General features: G+C 42.6%; 1 protein-coding gene and 1 non-coding gene across 3 annotated transcripts in view; both read right to left on the bottom strand.

Annotated features, from left to right (window-relative positions):
* LOC138771776 (protein MTSS 1-like) overlaps positions 1–18261 on the bottom strand; it is a 108453-nt gene that overhangs the window by 25933 nt on the left and 64259 nt on the right. For both annotated transcript variants that reach the window (XM_069951766.1, XM_069951767.1), the window contains exons 4-6: positions 17034–17118; positions 9711–9802; positions 5999–6073 (exon numbers count right to left, since the gene is read on the bottom strand). In XM_069951766.1, the coding sequence (XP_069807867.1) occupies positions 5999–6073; positions 9711–9802; positions 17034–17118 (252 nt within the window). The remainder of the gene's footprint in view (positions 1–5998; positions 6074–9710; positions 9803–17033; positions 17119–18261) is intronic.
* Positions 1303–1493, bottom strand: LOC138773414 (U2 spliceosomal RNA). The gene has a single exon (XR_011360115.1). It is a non-coding gene; the product is annotated as a U2 spliceosomal RNA (small nuclear RNA).

The following is an 18261-nucleotide window of genomic DNA, read 5'->3' as shown; positions in this document are numbered from 1 at the left end:
ACTCCGTCTCTGGAACGTTTCATAACCTGTATGAGCCGTGCCGAACATTCTCACTGCAATCTCTAAGCAAAGCAATAAAAAATAACCTGCCACTTGTATCTTCCCTGCTTTCTCAGCTCTTCTCCTCCTCTTCTTCTTCGGATATAATAGTCCTGGACTGTAACGTTGCGCAGGTGCATACATAACATCTTCTAAGACTTATTATAAATCATAAAACGCTCTGCCAAGTTATATACAGAACAGCAAACGTCTGCTTCAAGTACCTATATGAGCACTCTATACACAGCTAGGAGATTGTCTTAAAGGGGTAGATCACCCACACTCACACAAAAAAATCTTTCAAAAATCAACTGGTGCCAGAAAGGTATATACATTTGTAATTTACTTCTATTAAAAAAATCTTAAGTCTTCTAATACTTATCAGCTGCTGTATGTCCTGCAGGAAGTGGTGTATTCTTTCCTTACACTTCCTTCAGGATATCCAGTTGCTGATTAGTACTAGAAGACTAGAAGTACTTAGAATTATTTTTTTTAAAGTAAACGACAAATCTCTGGCACCAGTTCATTTGAAAGAATTTTTTTTTTTGTGAACAACCCCTTTAAGGGGACGTTCACACTTACAGGATCCGCAGCGTATTTTCAGCTGCGAATCCGCAGCAGATTTCATTTAAATAACTGAACACAACATCAAATCTTCACCATCAAATCTGCTGCGGATCCTGTAGGTGTGAACGCACCCTAAGGGTGCGTTCACACGTACAGGATCTGCAGCAGATTTGAAGCTGCAGATTCAAAGCAAATCAATTCTGGGCCATCAAATCTGCTGCGGATCTGCTGCAGATTCAAATCTGCGCCATCAAATCTGCTGCAGATCCTGTACGTATGAACGCACCCTAAAGGGGTTATCCAGCGCTAAAAAACATGGCCACTTTTCCCCCTCTCTTGTCTCTAGTTCAGGTGTGGTTTCAAACTCAGATCCATTGCAGTAAATGGAGCTTAATTGCAAACCACACCTGACCTGGAGACAAGAGAGGGGGCAAAGTGGCCATGTTTTTGTAGCGCTGGATAACCCCTTTAAGCGGAGACTCGCTAAAACGTCACAAAAAAATAAATAAAAATCTAAAGTGAAATCTATATTGATCTTCCCAGCACCACCTTGTCCAGAGTAGACAGAATAAGTTCCATCAAGTTTAAACATTAAAGGGATTATCCAGGATTAGAAGAAAGCACAGCTACATTTTATTTTCAAGAATGGCGCCACCTCTGTCCCCAGGTGGTGTGTGGTGTTACAATTTAGCTTTTTTTTTGTGCACTGAACCTGGAGGCACTGCAATACCAGGTCAATGCCTGGAGAGGACAGAGCAAGCTCTTTTTCCATCTCCCTGTTCTAAAAATCCATTTAATATATGGTCCCCAGATAGGGGACGTATCAGATATTAAACTGATAAGAACAGATACTACGCTTGATCTTAGCCAAAAGGCCGAGAAGCGATAGCTGCAAAACCTTTTAACAAAATTAAAGGGGTATTCTAATTTCATAAAGTCTGAATATGAGATAATTTGTCTGCGCTGGAGGGAGGAATACATTGCTAAAGCCCCATAGAGTGCAGCAGTCGCCATGTATACATCTAGTGGCAGGTCAGTCATTCGGGTAATTTTACCTTCCATTCTCAGTACCTGTAGGGTTCCCAGTGCTCTGACATCCATGTGTGGATAGGATAGCAAATAACTTTCTGAAATGAGAATACCCCCTTAAAGTGTCACTGTCGTTTAAATTTTTTCTGCAAAAAAATCAATAGTACAGGCGATTTTAAGAAACGTTGTAATTGGGTTTATTAACCGAAATATGCATTTTTATAATTAAAAAGCAGTTTGAAGCTCCCACCCCCCCCCTCCCCCCGTCTTCATGGTTTTCTTATGGAGAGGGGAGGGAGATGAGGCACCAAAACAGGACAACAAAGAGTTAATTTACAACTGCATCACCAGGCTATCTCCTCTGACAGTCAGCACTGACCTCTGAATACCAGCTTTCACACAGGTCCCGCTGTAAAATCCTTTGTTTTCTGCTGGCGACTAATCTTCCTCCTCCCTCCTCCCCTCTCCATAGGTTAAACAGGGCCCGACTGATGTAAGAGAGTCGAGATTTCCTGATAATGAGCAGTGAATGAGAGAGGAGGAAGGGGGAGGGGGGACCTGGGGAAAGTCTTTTTGAATGCAGATAATAGCATATTTGCATAATAAACCCAATTACAAAGTTTCTTAAAATTGCCTGGACTATTGATTTCTGCAAAAACAACCATATATATATTAACCGACAGTGACACTTTAAGCTTGACTTTTGCCACCTATAAAGGGACTGATTATTTCCAGTCAATATTAGATACTAAGCAGGAGGTTACTGATGGCAGATTATTGCTGCACAGGTGTCAAACTCAGGGCCTCCAGCTGTTGCAAAACTACAATCCCCATCATGCCTGGACAGCCTTTGGCTGTCCAGGCATGATGGGGATTGTAGTTTTGCAACAGCTGGAGGGCAGAGTTTGACACCTCTGATTTAAAGGAACCCTTTAAGGCACATCTGATTGGCGCTCGTATCTGCCATTGCCTGTATTGCTATTTCACCTTCCCTGACATACAGTGGAGCCTGGTAAGGGATAACTTGTGTCAGGCTCAGGGAGGAGGAAGCGATCATTTCGCTTCTATGACATGTTTGCATTGCCAGAGATCCAGGGATGATGGCCGTAACACGAGGACAGGAGTCGGGCACAAGGGGAACATTCTCGCTCAGGTCACATTGGGACCTTCGCTCTCCTGTGGCAGGGGTGAACATTTTTTGCTATTTTTATATCAAACATGCAGGCTATACATCCAGGGACCTGGTATCCACTGCACTAATATATCTTATTATGATGATGGTATAATATCTGTAGAATTGGGGGGGGGGGGGGAATGAAGGCCAGTTTTATGGGAAGCCATAGAAGAAAGTGTTTTGGAGTGTAGGGTGGAGTTAGTTGTTCAAAGGCGGAAGACCTTAAGGGGTACTCCGGCTATTTTGTTTACTTTTGAATCAACTGCTCAAAAAGTTCTACAGATTCCAGTACTTATCAGCTGCTGTATGTCCTGCAGGAAGTGGTGTATTCTTTCCAATCTGACACAGTGCTCTCTGCTGCCACCTCTGTCCATGTCAGGAACAGTCCAGAGTAGTTGGAGAGGGTTTTTTATGGGGATTTGCTCCTGACATGGACAGAGGTGGCAGCAGAGAGCACTGTGACAGACTGGAAAGAATACACCACTTCATGCAGCACGTGCAGCAGCTGATAAGTACTGGAAGACTGGAGATTTCAAAATATAAGTAAATTACAAATCTGTATAACTTTCTGGCACCAGTTGATTAAATAGAATTTTTTTTGCTGGAGTCCCCCGTTAATATTTGCCCAGCTTACATAGCAAATTTTTATAGGAATAGCAGCATCTTTGGGAAAGCTGATCCGAGCGCTGGAAAGCATATATTCCATTCTCAAATTGTCGCTCAGCATGGTGGCACTCCTTAGCCTCCGCGTCTGTGCCAGCGATCAGAGTAGGAAAATGCCTTGTGGTGGAGGAGGCCTCATAGTAACTGAACAGGCCGTATATTCTTGCACATGGAAACACGCATAGGAAAAGCAGCAACACTGACAATGTGGTTTTTTTAGAGATGTGTATCCTAGCACAGACTGCCTGGTTACTACCAGTAAGAAACACATCAATCTTTCTGTGTATATACTAAGGAACATCTTTGTGTCCATGATCTGAAGGGTAGTGACGCCAAGAAAAGTCCACCATAGTGACAAAACCCCCTTTCATGAGAGAACCCGTGAGGTAATTCTTCAGGATGGCTGTGGAAATGCTCGTCCCATGTCCGAAGAAGGTACAAAAACAAGCTTGGGGGAGATTTATCAAACATGGCGTAAAGTGAAACTGGCTTAGTTGCCCCTAGCAACCAATCAGATTCCAATTTTCATTTTCCAAAGAGCCTGTGAGGAATGAAAGGTGGAATCTGATTGGTTGCTAGGGGCAACAGAGCCAGTTTCACTTTACGCCATGTTTGATAAATCTCCCCCAAGGAGTATTGGGCTGACTGAAGGCCCCCTACTGAGATATGGGCCCAAACCATTCAAGGAGACTAAAAACTAGATTAGGGCTTATTCACAGCACAAACGTGCCCTCCTGAATATCAAAATGGGATGCAGACGTATACTGGCATGGGCAGGCATGGGCTCCATTGGCGTTTAGAGATCTATTTGGTCTACGACAGTCTAGAGCTGCGCTGTGGTATATATCACAATGCACTTTATATATCTTGATATACAAAAATAACTCTGGCCCACACATCATGTATTGAGGTTCTATTACCTGTATATCTTGGAAAGCTGAGTGGCTCAAATTACAGCTCATTAAGGCTTCATTCACTCATCAGGAAATCCAGATGGATAATCCTGACCCATAGGGTTCTGTTGGGCACAGACACCTTTTAGGATTTCTACTGAAGGGTGTCCATGTCAGAAAATAGGCCCGGAAATTATATAACCCTATGGGAGCATACAGAATTACAGACAGCTCCTAGCCAGCCCAGGCCAGGCCAGCATCAACACCCAAGGCTCTAGCCCTTTAAAGGGGTACTCCAGCAAAAATGATCTTTTTTTTTCAAATCAACTGGTTTCAGAAAGTTATATAGATTTGTAATTTACTTTAAGTCTTTCAGTATTTATCAGCTGCTGTATGTCTTGCAGGAAGTGGTATATTCTCTCCAGTCTTACATAGTGTTCTCTATTGCCACCTCTGTCCATGTCAGGAACTGTCCAGAGCAGAGGAGGTTTCCTATGGGGGTTATCTACTGCTCTGGACAGTTCCTGACACAGAGAGAGGTAATAGAAGTGAGCACTATGTCAGACTTTAGAGAATACACCACTTCTTACAGGACATACAGTAGCTGTTAAGGACTGGAATACTTGAGATTTTTAAATAGAAGTAACTTACAAATCTATATAAATTTCTGACAGTACCATTTTTCTGGAGTACCCCTTTAACTGTATGTGCTCCTAATCAGAAGCGCATACAGTTAAATGCAGCACTCTGTGTTGACAGGGCTAGGAGCCATTGGCTCCCGATCCTGTCAATCACACTTATTATTGGTCAGTCAGAAGTCGAGAGAAGCTGGGTAAACTATAACCTTCCCACAATCATTACAGAATATAATTCACACAAGACGGCAAACAATATATGGTCATTGGTGTTACACTGTACAGTATACTCTATATCAGGGATGGGAAACCTTTGGCCCTACAGCTGATGCAAAACTACAATTCCCATCAGGCCTGGACAGCCGAAGGCTGTCCAGGCCTGATGGGAATTGTAGTTTTGCAACACGTGGAGGGCCGAAGGTCCCCCCACCCCTGCTCTATACTGTCATATTAATGTGCATAACAAATCTATCCAAGAAAAAATATAATATATATATATATATATATATATATATATATATATATATATATATATGGCATACACGTCCAGCTTAAGGCGTGGAAACGGACATGGGGAGCATACAGCAGATTACTGAAGGCGAATGATGAAAACGTCTATTCTTTCTCCCCATAGAGGTCCACAATTTCCTGTCTTTCCTATTTCCTCTGTTCCCGCTTCCTTCCCCACAAAACAACTCCATTAATCTAGAATGGATTTAAAGCAGGAAGTTTCGTTTTGAGCCATAAATCCTGTGAATTATCGTCAGCTGAGATCTGCGGCGCTGGGACTTAGCATTGCTAACATAGCTGTATAGAGCACTATACAAAGGAGTGGGTAAAGCCAAGGTTAATAATACAAAGGACTGTGCAACGTACACCAGGCTACAGGCAGATCACAAGGCCGCTATTCTTTTAGGTGAAAGCGCTCCATGAGATTATATTATATTACAATCCCTCCTATATAGACCAATATAGGTCTATGCAGGACATCATATTACCTTTCTTCACTTTCTTTTGCAACTTTATAGTATCTGAAGATTTCTTCTTTATCTCGGCCCGGGCCTTCTTATATTCTGAAAGGAGAACAAGAATGGGTCAAAACAGAAAAATCTAAAGGGTATGTTCACATAGTTGGAACAATTAGAGCATGTTTGAGTCCGATCATTCGGCATTTGATTAACGGTGACTGAAGTAGTTGGATGCAGCCCTGGGGAGTCTGGGAAAACATGGATACCGCCATAGCCTTATCCATTAGGACTCCCTAGGGCTGCATCCAACTTCTTCATTATTTTAATGATTACCAAGCCTAGATGCCAAACACTTCTCCCCCTACCATTTCATACAAGCATTCCCAATAAGTAAAATGCCTTTCTAGTTTCTTAGGAATAAGAAAAGACACCTTGTGATTGATTTTAAAGGGGTTCTCAAGTGGAAAAAAAAAAGTTTTCAAATCATTTGGTGGGACTAAGTTATATAGATTTGTAATTTATTTCTATTTTTAAAAAATCTCCAGTCTTCCAGTACTTATCAGCTGCTATATGTCCTGCAGGAAGTGGTGTTTTCTTTCCAGTCTGACACAGTGCTCCCTGCTGCCACCTCTGTCCATGTCAGGAACTGTCCAGAGCAGTAGCAAATCCCCATAGGAAACCTCTCCTGCTCTAGACAGTTCTTGACATTGACAGAAGTGGCAGCAGAGAGCACAGTTATCTGCCACTAGGGGCCCATTCACACTATGGAATCAGCGCTGAAATTCCATGCGGAATCCCCATGCACGGACTTGCGCCGAATCCTGCCTTTTTTGAATGGAATGATTATTTATGCACAGTTCTTTTTAGCAAGTGCATACAGTAAAGTTTTGCTTTAAATGTGTCCTAAAAGGACAAACTCCAGAGTACAGGTTACTGAACCTGGTGGAATGTGAACTCCGGCAACTTCTGCAAGGTTGTTCTGCGGCCACAAGTATACATCTCCGACATAGCACAAAACCAGCCATGTATGATGGAATAAATAGAGGGCGAACGAGTCACTAAGGAATATAGAGCAAAGCATTGTATTTAAGCTACAACTACGCACACAATGTGCTCTTTTTATGGGGGAATGGAGGACACTTAAAGGGCCACAATGCTGTGCGAGTCTGGGGCAGGATTGGGAACAGAACGGCACTGGACACAGGGCCAGATTCGGCTTTATTTTACTTTTGCAAGTTGGCAAATATTTAGAGAACAGCTCAGGCAAACACAAAGTCCGGGCTTAAGGACCGCAGTATTTCATTAAGCAATATTTTACAGCCGGATCTACAAAAGAACGGACACTCCGGTCACTGACTCGTCTAGAACAAGAAATTTCTTGATTACTGGTCAATTGATCAAAATACCCCCAAATTGTGCTTTGCTCTTTTTTTTTTTGGATGATGAATAAGATGATAGAGGATAATTCATACTAAAACAAACATACCAGATGATTTACTAAATAAAGATTCGCATAACATCGGATCACCACCACTGTGCAGATTCTAGCGGTGCTGCCCATTCCTTGTATCACTGACCGCTTTCAAACATCTTCTCTGTTTGTATATATGCAAATGTCATGTTTGGTGCACTGGAGGCAGGTCCGGCACCTTAAATGCACTGGTATCTCTACCTCCTCTGGGGACAGTCTTCACTATGAAGGAGTCACCGAGGAGAGGAGATCTCTGGGTGCTTGGCTCACCTCCGGTGCACCAAACTATCCATTTGGATATATACAAATCAGCGATGATGTCGGGAAGCAGGCAGTGATACAAGGAATGGACAGCACTGCTAGAATCTGCATGGTGTTAATCTGATGCTACAGTTCTCGCGTTGCTGCCTATTCCTTGTATCACTGCCTGCTTCCCGACATCATCTCTGATTTGTATGATATATGATATCTGATATATGCAAATATATAGTTTGATGCACTGGAGGAAGGCCCGTTGCACATCATCTCTCCTCAGTGACCCCCTTCATGATGAAGACTGTCCCTGGAGGAGATGGAGGTACCAGTGCACTGTGCAGATGCAATACGTATGATCATTGCTTGGGGGGGGGGGGCTGAAGTTTGGAATCCCTAACTAATCCTAAGGAGGAGGCCACCAAGTCACTATTTTTTTTGCACAGCTTTGCTCCCAACCATCCAGCTGTGTCAGGAACAGCTGCCGGTCTGATTCACTTGTGAGGTTCTGAATAAAGGGTCGAGAACACAGTATCGTACCTGTGGTCCCCCTCATTCTCCCCACTAAAAATATGGCATATCAGAGCGATATACCATTACTTTATCAGATGAGAATGCTCATCTCTAACCCAACTAAACAAGTGAATCTTCTACAGTACATCACATGTATGATAAGTGGCATCTCGTATCTCAGAGGGTGTACAGGGGATATGGTGGTTATGGGCGATAGTTGTCACTGCAATTAGGAAGAAAGTACCTGTCCTTAGAAAAAACTTTTTGACAAGTTTAGACCACGACCGATCAAGAGAGTGAGCTGATAGAGCAGGGCGAAAAACACATGGAAGTACAGTTTTCTGTGTCCACCAGAACGACGGCCTCATAGACTTACATTACGTAAACAACCAGGCTCTGGCTCGCTCTCTTGATCAGTCGCAGTCTAAACGCCGACCGATCAAATCTTTTGACATGTCTCTTCTACTGGCAAGTACTCTTTAATACAGGTTTCCGCACAATGCAGAAAGAATATTTAGCACTTAAAGCGACTCTGTACCCACAATCTGACCCCCCCAAACCACTTGTACCTTCGGATAGATGCTTTTAATCCAAGATCTGTCCTGGGGTCCGTTTGGCAGGAGATGCAGTTATTGTCCTAAAAGACAATTTTTAAACTCTCAGCCCTGTGTCCAACGGCCGGGGCTTGGAGTATCTGTGCCCTAACCTTGCACCACTCCTCCGTACTTCCTCCCCGCCCTCCTCATCATTAGGAATGCCACTGGCAGGAATTTTCCTATTCCTCTGGAGTGAACATTGCACAGGTGCCTTAACGATCCATCCCGTGTTCTGTGCTGACACAGGTGATGAATAGTAGAAACTCTGCCTAGAGCATTCCTAATGATGAGTAGGGTGGGGAGGAGGGACAGAGAGGTTGTGCCAGCCTAATGCACAGACACTCAAGGCCATGGCCGTTTGGCACAGGGCTGCAAGTTTAAAAGTTGTTTTTTAGAACAATACCTGCTTCACCTGCCCAACAGACCACAGGACAGATCTTGGATAAAAAGCAGCTATCTGAAGATGAAAGCAGTTTGGGGGAGGGGGGGGGGGGGCAGATTGTGGGGACAGAGTCACTTTAAAGAACTAAACTTTACCAACTTGTAGCCGGGCTCTATGAGGACCTTGTGTGTTCTGACCTTAAACAGTGAGGTCTTACAAGATGTCCAATTTCCAGAGAATACAACAAAAACAGAGAAAAGGATAACAGACTACCGCTATAGAAGTTTACACAGCGGTGATTTTCCCAGGGGGACTAAAAAGTAACTTTTAAGGAACTAGGAATAAGTCCTCTTTAATACACTCGATATTGGTCTGTGCTGATGGCCGGCCAATCTCACAGACAGTAAGACTTAGGGAGCTGTGACTAAATGCTCTGAAAATAAACCCTGGAAATGTGACGGATTCAGATTGTCTGAACATTACAAAGAGTTTTATTACGCAGGCACATCTGACCTAGAGGCTTCTTACCTTTAGCGTGGTCCTTGTCGAGCTGGTTGGCAATTTTCTTCCACTCCTCAATCTTTCCTTCTAGGGGGTTTATTAAGCTGTCACTCAGGGCTCTGCCGCAAAGAGAAAAAGAATAATTAAAAAACAAGTCAAAGAGCAGGAGAAGACGTAAGCAACAAGGCAAACTAGCCATTATTCAATTCTCACTTGGAAAGCCTCAGGATACTAGAAACCATGACTGAATAAGTCGAAAAGTTCAATGAAGACGAAGTATGACGTAATTCTGGACATCCATTATAATAATCATATCTCAATGTTTACAGTGTGCTTCCAATTTACAAGCAACATTGGTCCGATTAGTCCACAGGTCCCTGTACACCACAAAAACGGATTTAGCTGCTAGTTCTTTCCCTCCAGTGCTTGTCCTCCCCATACAGAGGAGTGTTTGGCACAGGTGGTCGGTCGGGAGAGATCCATACAGAGGAATTTTTGCCATAGATGGTCGGTCAGGAGAGCCCCATACGGAGAAATGTTTGGCACAAATGGTCGGTTGGGAGAGCCCACATACAAAGAAAATTTTGGCATAGGTGGTCAAGACAGCCGCCAATACACAGAAACTTTTGGCATAGGTGGTCGGTCCCCATACACAAGAACTTTTGGCACAGGTGGTCGAGCCCCATACACAGGAACGTGTGGCCTAGGTGGTTGGTTGTGAGAGCCCCATACACAGGAACGTGTGGCCCAGGTGGTTGGTTGTGAGAGCCCCATAAAGAGGGACGTCTGACACAGGTGGTCGGTTGTGAGAGCCCCATAAAGAGGGACGTTTGGCACAGGTGGTCGGGTTGGGAGAGCCCCATAAAGAGGGACGTTTGGCACAGGTGGTCGGTCGTAGGGGGGCCCCATACAGAGGGACGTTTGGCACAGGTGGACTGTCAGGAAAGCTCCATACAGAGAAACTTTTGGCAAAGGTGGTCAGTCGGGGGTACCCCATACAGAGAAACGTTTGGCACAGGTGGTCAGTCGGGACAGCCCCCATACACAGGAAGTTTTGGCATAGGTGGTCAGTCGGGAGGGCTCCATATACAGGAACGTTTGGCACAGGTGGTCGAGCCCCCATATAAAGGAATGTGTGGCCCAGGTGGTCGGTCGTGAGAGCCCCATGCAGAGCGACATTCGGCTCAGGTGGGCAGTCGGGAAAGCCCCATACACAGGAACGATTGGCACATATAGTTGGTTGTGAGAGCCATATGCATCTTATATTGACGGCCGAAGCTGCTGCGGGCTGCAGGTACAGTCGGTGGAAGTGTAAGGCATGTGGGGAACTTCTGTTGGTGAGTAAAAAAAAAAAAAAAAAAGCCATATTCTAGAAGACTTAGCCACACTTTGTGGTTTCATAGAATGTTTACAAAATAAAAATGTGCACCACCTTTAATATGAGAACAGGCCCTAAGTTTTTCTCCTGCGGGGGTAGGTGGGGGGGAGAGCGTCAATGACCTTGTCAATCAAGTTTTGCAAAGTTTTAAACTTTGGGATGGGATAGATCTGGTTGGTATTTACAATTTCTGGCCAGAGGGCACAGACACGACTAGTCAGACCCTTGAGTAAGATGACCCTTTTTAGAAGTTTGCTTAGAGCTGCTAGTTTGTCCAACGTGTTCAGACAGACCCTTTCCATCTGATCTGGACACAAAATGAAAGGACAGAGAGAGAGAGAGAGAGAGAGAGAGAGAGAGAGAGAGAGAGAGAGAGAGAGAGAGAGAGAGAGAGAGAAAAACCCCACATTCGTGACACTACAAGACATGACATCGCAACGTAGAAAGAAACGCCGTAAATAGTCAAGACATTTTCAAGCAGCAATTTCCTCCAGATCAGTTGACGCCAGAAGACTCGGAACAATTACTGGAGGACATGACAGGAGGGGGACGTCTTTTAAGTGGGCAGACCCCGAGAGATTTTTTTTTATGTTGTTAGCTCTGAAAGCCACATCTATAAATAGAAGAAATTTATGTAAAACAACTGATTTTAAGAATTCCCCTAACAAGCACATTTTCCTCGAGATACATGCAGAGCAGAAGCATGCTAGCCATTGACCGCCATGGTATACAATGCCCACAACCCTACATTTTGTTAGTAAATAGCCTTAGTTACTCGGATTGTTGGGTGGTAAACATCAGCGGTTCCCTGAGGCTTTGCCATATCGTGTCTAGGAGCTTCTACTCAGCACTAAAAATGAGGAACTAAAGCACATGCAGATCTGATGCAGAAGCCAAAAAGGGTGGACTTAAAGGTCTTCTCCATGTAGGTACAAGGGCACCACAATAATCTCCTGACTAAAGTGGTCAGTAAATCTTATATAGCCACGGTCGTATCAAACAGCTTCCCTTCATTTTATGTCAGAGATGAGGAACCTTTGGCCTTACAGTTGTTGCAAAACTACAATTCCCATCATACATGGACAGCTAAAGCTTTAGCTGTCCAGGCATGATGGGAATTGTAGTTTTGCAACAGCTGGAGGGCTGAAGGTTCCCCATTCCTGGCCTGTGTGTTTAATAACATAAATCACTGTAGTTACCAAAAAGGACTCCTCTCCCTGATTTCTCGACTTCTCAGTTCTCTGGTTTCTGATCAAGAATTTCTGTCTCTAGCAGCAGAGAGACCAGGACAGAACGCAGGAAGTGGGGAGGGGCTAAGCATGTGCAGGTTAGAGAGAGTCTGAGGAAGTCTGGGCTGTGTACCTGCAAGCTGAGCCATTCTTTATGTTAAGATAATCCACACTGTTCTTGAAAGGTAAATCAAGGCTTCCCTTTAATCTCTGACCAGCCATAAAAATCAGGGCAACTAATGCAAATAGTGTATGTTCACAGTACTGCAGGGTAATTGCCCCCTTGTCCCTCCCTTTAATTTCTTAGGAGTTCAGTGCTTAATGTAACCTCTTCACTGATGTGCTGCTGTTTTAGCTCACATAGCCCCTTGCAAAGGCAGTGCATTAGTAACCCCTTCTACCTACATACACCATTCATAATACTAAACTGTGTATACTAGCTTAGCACATGGCCAGCATACTTATTTTACCAGCACTATGGCATAGCAGAGAGGAATATGTGTTGTGCTGTGTGTAAGGCGTACTGCTGAAAAACAGTCCACTTCTGGTACTACTCCCTGAAATGGAGAAAATTAGAAATTGTTGTGAACCATGAAAGGGACTCAATAACAGCAATGGAAACACTAAAATCACACTAAAACCCATGTGAAGGGTCAATGTGACAAAACCAGAAAGGTTTTAAAAATAGTACGCTTTTAAGGGATTGTTCAGGTTCAGAAAAACATGGCCGCTTTCTTTCAAAAACAGTGCCACTCCCGTCCTCAGTTTTGGTGTGGGTTTTACAGCTCAGTTGCACCATGTAAAACCACACATAACCTGAAGACAGGAGTGGTGCTGTTTTTGCAAGAAAGAAGCTGTGTCGTTTCTAATCCTGGATAACCTCTAATGTTTGGAACCCCACTGATAGATGTTGAAGCTTGGTCGTGTTAGACAGTACACTATGTCACAGTGTGTCACGCTTGGTGTAGTCACCGAGGGAATTCCCAATCGGCACTGGCTATTTCTACATACATTACTATATAGCAGTGTTATACAGGAACTAAAGCTACTGCAAGGAATCACGTCCATCCACCAGGCACATTAGTCAGTGCAGGTCTGTGGTTCTCTCAAACAGATTTCTTGTGGTTTCAGGCCATGACTGGACGGTCGATGCGGGATGACGTGCAGACGCGGACAAAAAGACCTTCTGTGCCTACGAATCATATGATGGCCGTCTCCCATCACCCCTGCCTTGTGAGGAGATCTTGTCCGGAATGTCATGACATCATCCAGGCGAGGAGAAACCACAACATTAGAGGCTGAAATTAAATGTACACGCTTAAGGCGGCAGTACACTTTCATGTCAGATCAAAGGACCCCCAAGTGCAGAATACAGGCTGCTGTATATGGCGGCTGAGGCCATAGACATACATGTTTGGCTGATGTGGGACGGTAAGGAGGCAGCTATATACATAGTCACCGGCGGGTTTGGCCGACTTTTATGTGTATGACCAGTCTGGGTGCGTTATTGTCGTCCATTTCACGATGTCTCATGTTATCGAGGATACACGCCCAACAAGACATAATCAACATTTACCTAAGTCACACAGTAAAAGTCAGTCAGTCCGAGATAACATTCCAGACTCTAGGTGTGTGCGCCATGACACCAACCTAATAAAAGCATTGGGTGTCCCTGCCTAGGACCAAGGGCTGGAAACATTTCACTGCCCATTCAAGACTAAAAATATTCTTTATGAGCCTGTATACCTGTCCTCGTATATTCCTAACGTTCAACTTACTGGTCACAATTATACCTCAGCCTTCAGGTCAGTAGGTCACACCCAATAATTGGAAGTGTCATAGAGCTTTATATATGAACTACATACACTTATATAATAAATGTAGGCTAAGGCTGGGTTCACACTACGTATATTTCAGTCAGTATTGTGGTCCTCATATTGCAACCAAAACCAGGAGTGGATTAAAAACACAGAAAGGTTCTGTTCACACAATGTTGAAATTGAGTGGATGGCCGCCATATAACAGTAAATAACGGCCATTATTTCAATACAACAGCCGTTGTTCTAAAATAACAGCAAATATTTGCCATTAAATGGCGGCCATCCACTCAATTTCACCATTGTGTGAACAGATCCTTTCTGTGTTTTTAATCCACTCCTGGTTTTGGTTGCAATATGTCACTATACACTAACCAAAACGCGTCCTCCATGTACCTGCTGGAATTACACTAAATAAATTGTCAAAATTCTACTTGGTGAGTGCCGGGATTCATCTATTCTGTGTGTTCTGTTAATTTTCTATGATAACTTCCACAATATTTTTCAGCAGTTTGTTCTACAGTATGGGGATTGGAGCAGATGGATTAGCCTTTGCTCCTTCCATAAAGTAATGGGCCAACTAATAGCTCAATGAATGTTCTTTCTTGGACCATCTTTCCTAGGCACATCCGAAAACACCAAATTTCAGAGATGCTATAACCCAATCATTCAGCCATCACAATTTGGCCTATATCAAAGTCGCCTAAATCCTGTCCAAATTTGCCCATTTTCCCTTAAATGGGATCCATATCCACGTTTAAAGGGTTTATCTAACATGTAATCACATTATTGCTCTAGTGGAGGAAGCTCGGACCTTCAACGATGCCCTGATTGAAGCTCCCCAGCGCCTACTACTGGTTTGGACTCTTCGGAGTCTTCTTCAAGGTCATGTCCCATCTCTTAGTTGTCTACTAGAAACCATTTGCCACAAACACTCAAAAGTACAAAGAGAACCAGGAGACCATAGCTGTGGGGCAGGAGATCAAGATAGTCGAAGGTTTCAAAATATTTTATGAAAAAAGCTTGACATTCCTGGAGTCTTTGCCCGATTGGACGGCCTGACTTGGTTTCGCGGGTGTTCACGGATTCTACTTGTGACTTCATGAACTTTCATAAACCCTTAAGTCACTAATGTTACTGGAAGGATTTATCTTGTTTAGCAGGAGAGTTCATGCCTCCCCCATATAAATGCTATGTAAAGCAATGTGGAGGCCAAGATCCACAAGAAAGCGTTACTTCCGTAGGATAATATAGACATATGGAGCGAGGATATAGGTACTTGTGCTAATGCGTTCAGAGCCATGGTTAGCTCACAGGAACGTGTAAGTTAAATGAAAGCAGCACCATGAAAACGTGAGCCATAGAATATGTAACAGCCTGGAGGGTTAGTAGGCACCAACCCGAAACTCCCATCCAGGGCTAGAGCCAACAAAACTTTCATATTGTACTTCAGATTGGCTTTAAAGGGGTACTCTAGAACGGTCTTCAAATAAACAGTTTTCAGAAAGTTATACAGATTTGTAATTTACTTCTATTTAAAAAATTTTAGTCGTCTAGTACTTATCAGCTGCTGTATGTCCTGCAGGAAGTGGTGTATTCTTTCCAGTCTGACAAAGTGCTCTCTGCTGCCACCTCTGTCTAGGTCAGGAACTGTCCAGTGCAGTAGCAACTTCCCATAGACAGCTCCTAACACGGACAGAGGTGGCAGCAGAGAGCACTGTGTCAGACTGAAAAGAATACACCACTTCCTGCAGGGCATACAGAAGCTGATATGTACTGGAATACTTTACATTTTTAAATAGAAGTAATTCAAAAGTCTATACAACTTTCTGATACCAGTTGATTTAAAAAAAAAAAAAAATCTACCTATCTATATATCTATCTCCGGAGTACCCCTTTAACATTTGGATTGATGAACCCTTTAAGGTTTACAACAATGGAGACAAATCCTGTCACTGGCAGGTAGGAGTGCACATCTATCCGCGCTCACTTTCATACTGCCTAAACTACAGTCTTCATTGATTGATCTCTCCCAATATCTAAATAGAAAGAGATCTATCAATCAGTGGCTGGTGGGGTGGGTAAAAGCCGCCAGGTACCATCCCGATGACTCATGATTCAGGCAGCATTAAAGTGATGATAGGTTCCCTTGAAGCTACAATTGTCTGATCTTCAAAGAGCAGGATACAAAGCCTCATCATGTACACATATGTAGTCTGATGAAGACACAGATGGAAGCGGCTGTACAGGTCATATTAGACTAAGGGTGCGTTCACACCTACAGGATCCGCAGCAGATCTGATGCTGTGTTTAGTTATTTAAATGAAATCTGCTGCGGATCCGTTAAGTATGGACGTGCCCTTAGTAGGTGTTCAGCATTTGTCTCTATAATAATTCAGAATGCATGATGGATCTCTCCCCCTCCCCCTTCAAAAAAAAAATCTGAAAGAGCTGGGCAAAAAAATCGGAGCTGTAAGTTGTTTCTGTGTCATTGATCGCATTTTTTGAATGGACCATAAAATCATTGTTAAAAAGGGGTGTTTCACTCAAACATAACTTTTCATATGTTGCTGCCCATGGTGAGACTAACAATTCCTTCCATACTTATTATTACCTATTCAGCCCCCTTCCCCCAGTTCTGAGCTGCTGCTTTCTGCTGAAGATAGAAAAATCTGTGAGTAAGCTTTTCTCTCTGTCTCCTCCTCCCCCCTCCCTTCTGAGGCAGCTGGTGTAAAAAAGTCCCTGGCTGGCTGTATCTGCAACATTGTAGCTTCTTTGTAATGCTGGGAGGATTAATCACAGTGAGTTCATTAGCAACATTTGCAATAGTTTATCAGATAATACACCTGGTCTTATAGGACCCTAACATGATAAGTAATCTTGTATATATAGGGCACATGCACCACCCAGGTAATAAGCCACTTACACTGTAAGGTGCTTGAGGCGAGACTCAATGTTCCTGTGTCTCATACACATCCTGGTCAATGCAGAACCGATTTCTTTTGTAGCTCCTAGAAGAGAGAAGAAAATAAATTTGAGCTTTTCTAGGTCTACACGTGCATGGAGTTTTACACACACACACACACTATTATATTATATATAAACATATATATATATATATACACACACATATATATATATATATATATATATATATATATATATATATATATATATACACACACACACACATACATAATCAGTGCATGGAGTTTTACACACACACACACACACACTATTATATTATATATAAACATATATATATATATACACACACACATATATATATATATATATATATATATATATATATACACATACACACACACACATACATACACAGTGCATGGAGTTTTACACACACATACACACATTTTATATATATATATATATATATATATATATATATATATATATATATATATATATATATATATAATGTGTGTATGTGTGTGTAAAACTCCATGCACTGTGTGTGTGTGTGTGTGTGTGTGTGTGTGTGTGTGTGTGTGTGTGTGTGTATTATATATATATATATATATATATATATATATATATATATATATATATATATATATATATAATATATGTATGCGTGTGTGTGTAAAACTCCATGCAGTGTGTGTGTGTATATATATATATATATATATATATATATATATATATATATATATATTACACACACACACACACACACCTATATACACACATACACAGTGCATGGATCTAGCATTGCTAGAAGAATAGTCATTTCCAATTTGCATGGCAAATGGAACACAGTATGGTTAAAGCAAGTGGCATTGAAACAAGCAAAGTAGTAGTCAACTCTTATCCCAGAGCCAAGTGCTCACTAGGAATTATGAACTGTATCCTTAGTATACAGAGCTTTCATCTGGTATAGGAAGGGGTTACACGGACCAACAAGGACACTATATCATTGGTCACATATAAAGGCTTCTCCTTAGAATAAGCACAGGAATATACCAGAATTAGTAAAACACCAATACAAATTAAACACTGCAATCCACAGAGTGTGTAGAGCTCTTTTTATGCTTTTATGGGGTTGGAACCCTGCTTAAAGGGGTACTCCAGTAAATTTTTTTATTATACAGATTTGTAATTTACTTTAATTTAAAAATCTCTAGTCCTTCCAG

This window comes from Dendropsophus ebraccatus, chromosome 14, assembly GCF_027789765.1.
Source record: "Dendropsophus ebraccatus isolate aDenEbr1 chromosome 14, aDenEbr1.pat, whole genome shotgun sequence".
Lineage (NCBI taxonomy): Eukaryota > Metazoa > Chordata > Amphibia > Anura > Hylidae > Dendropsophus > Dendropsophus ebraccatus.
This window is presented reverse-complemented; position numbering and strand designations above follow the sequence as displayed.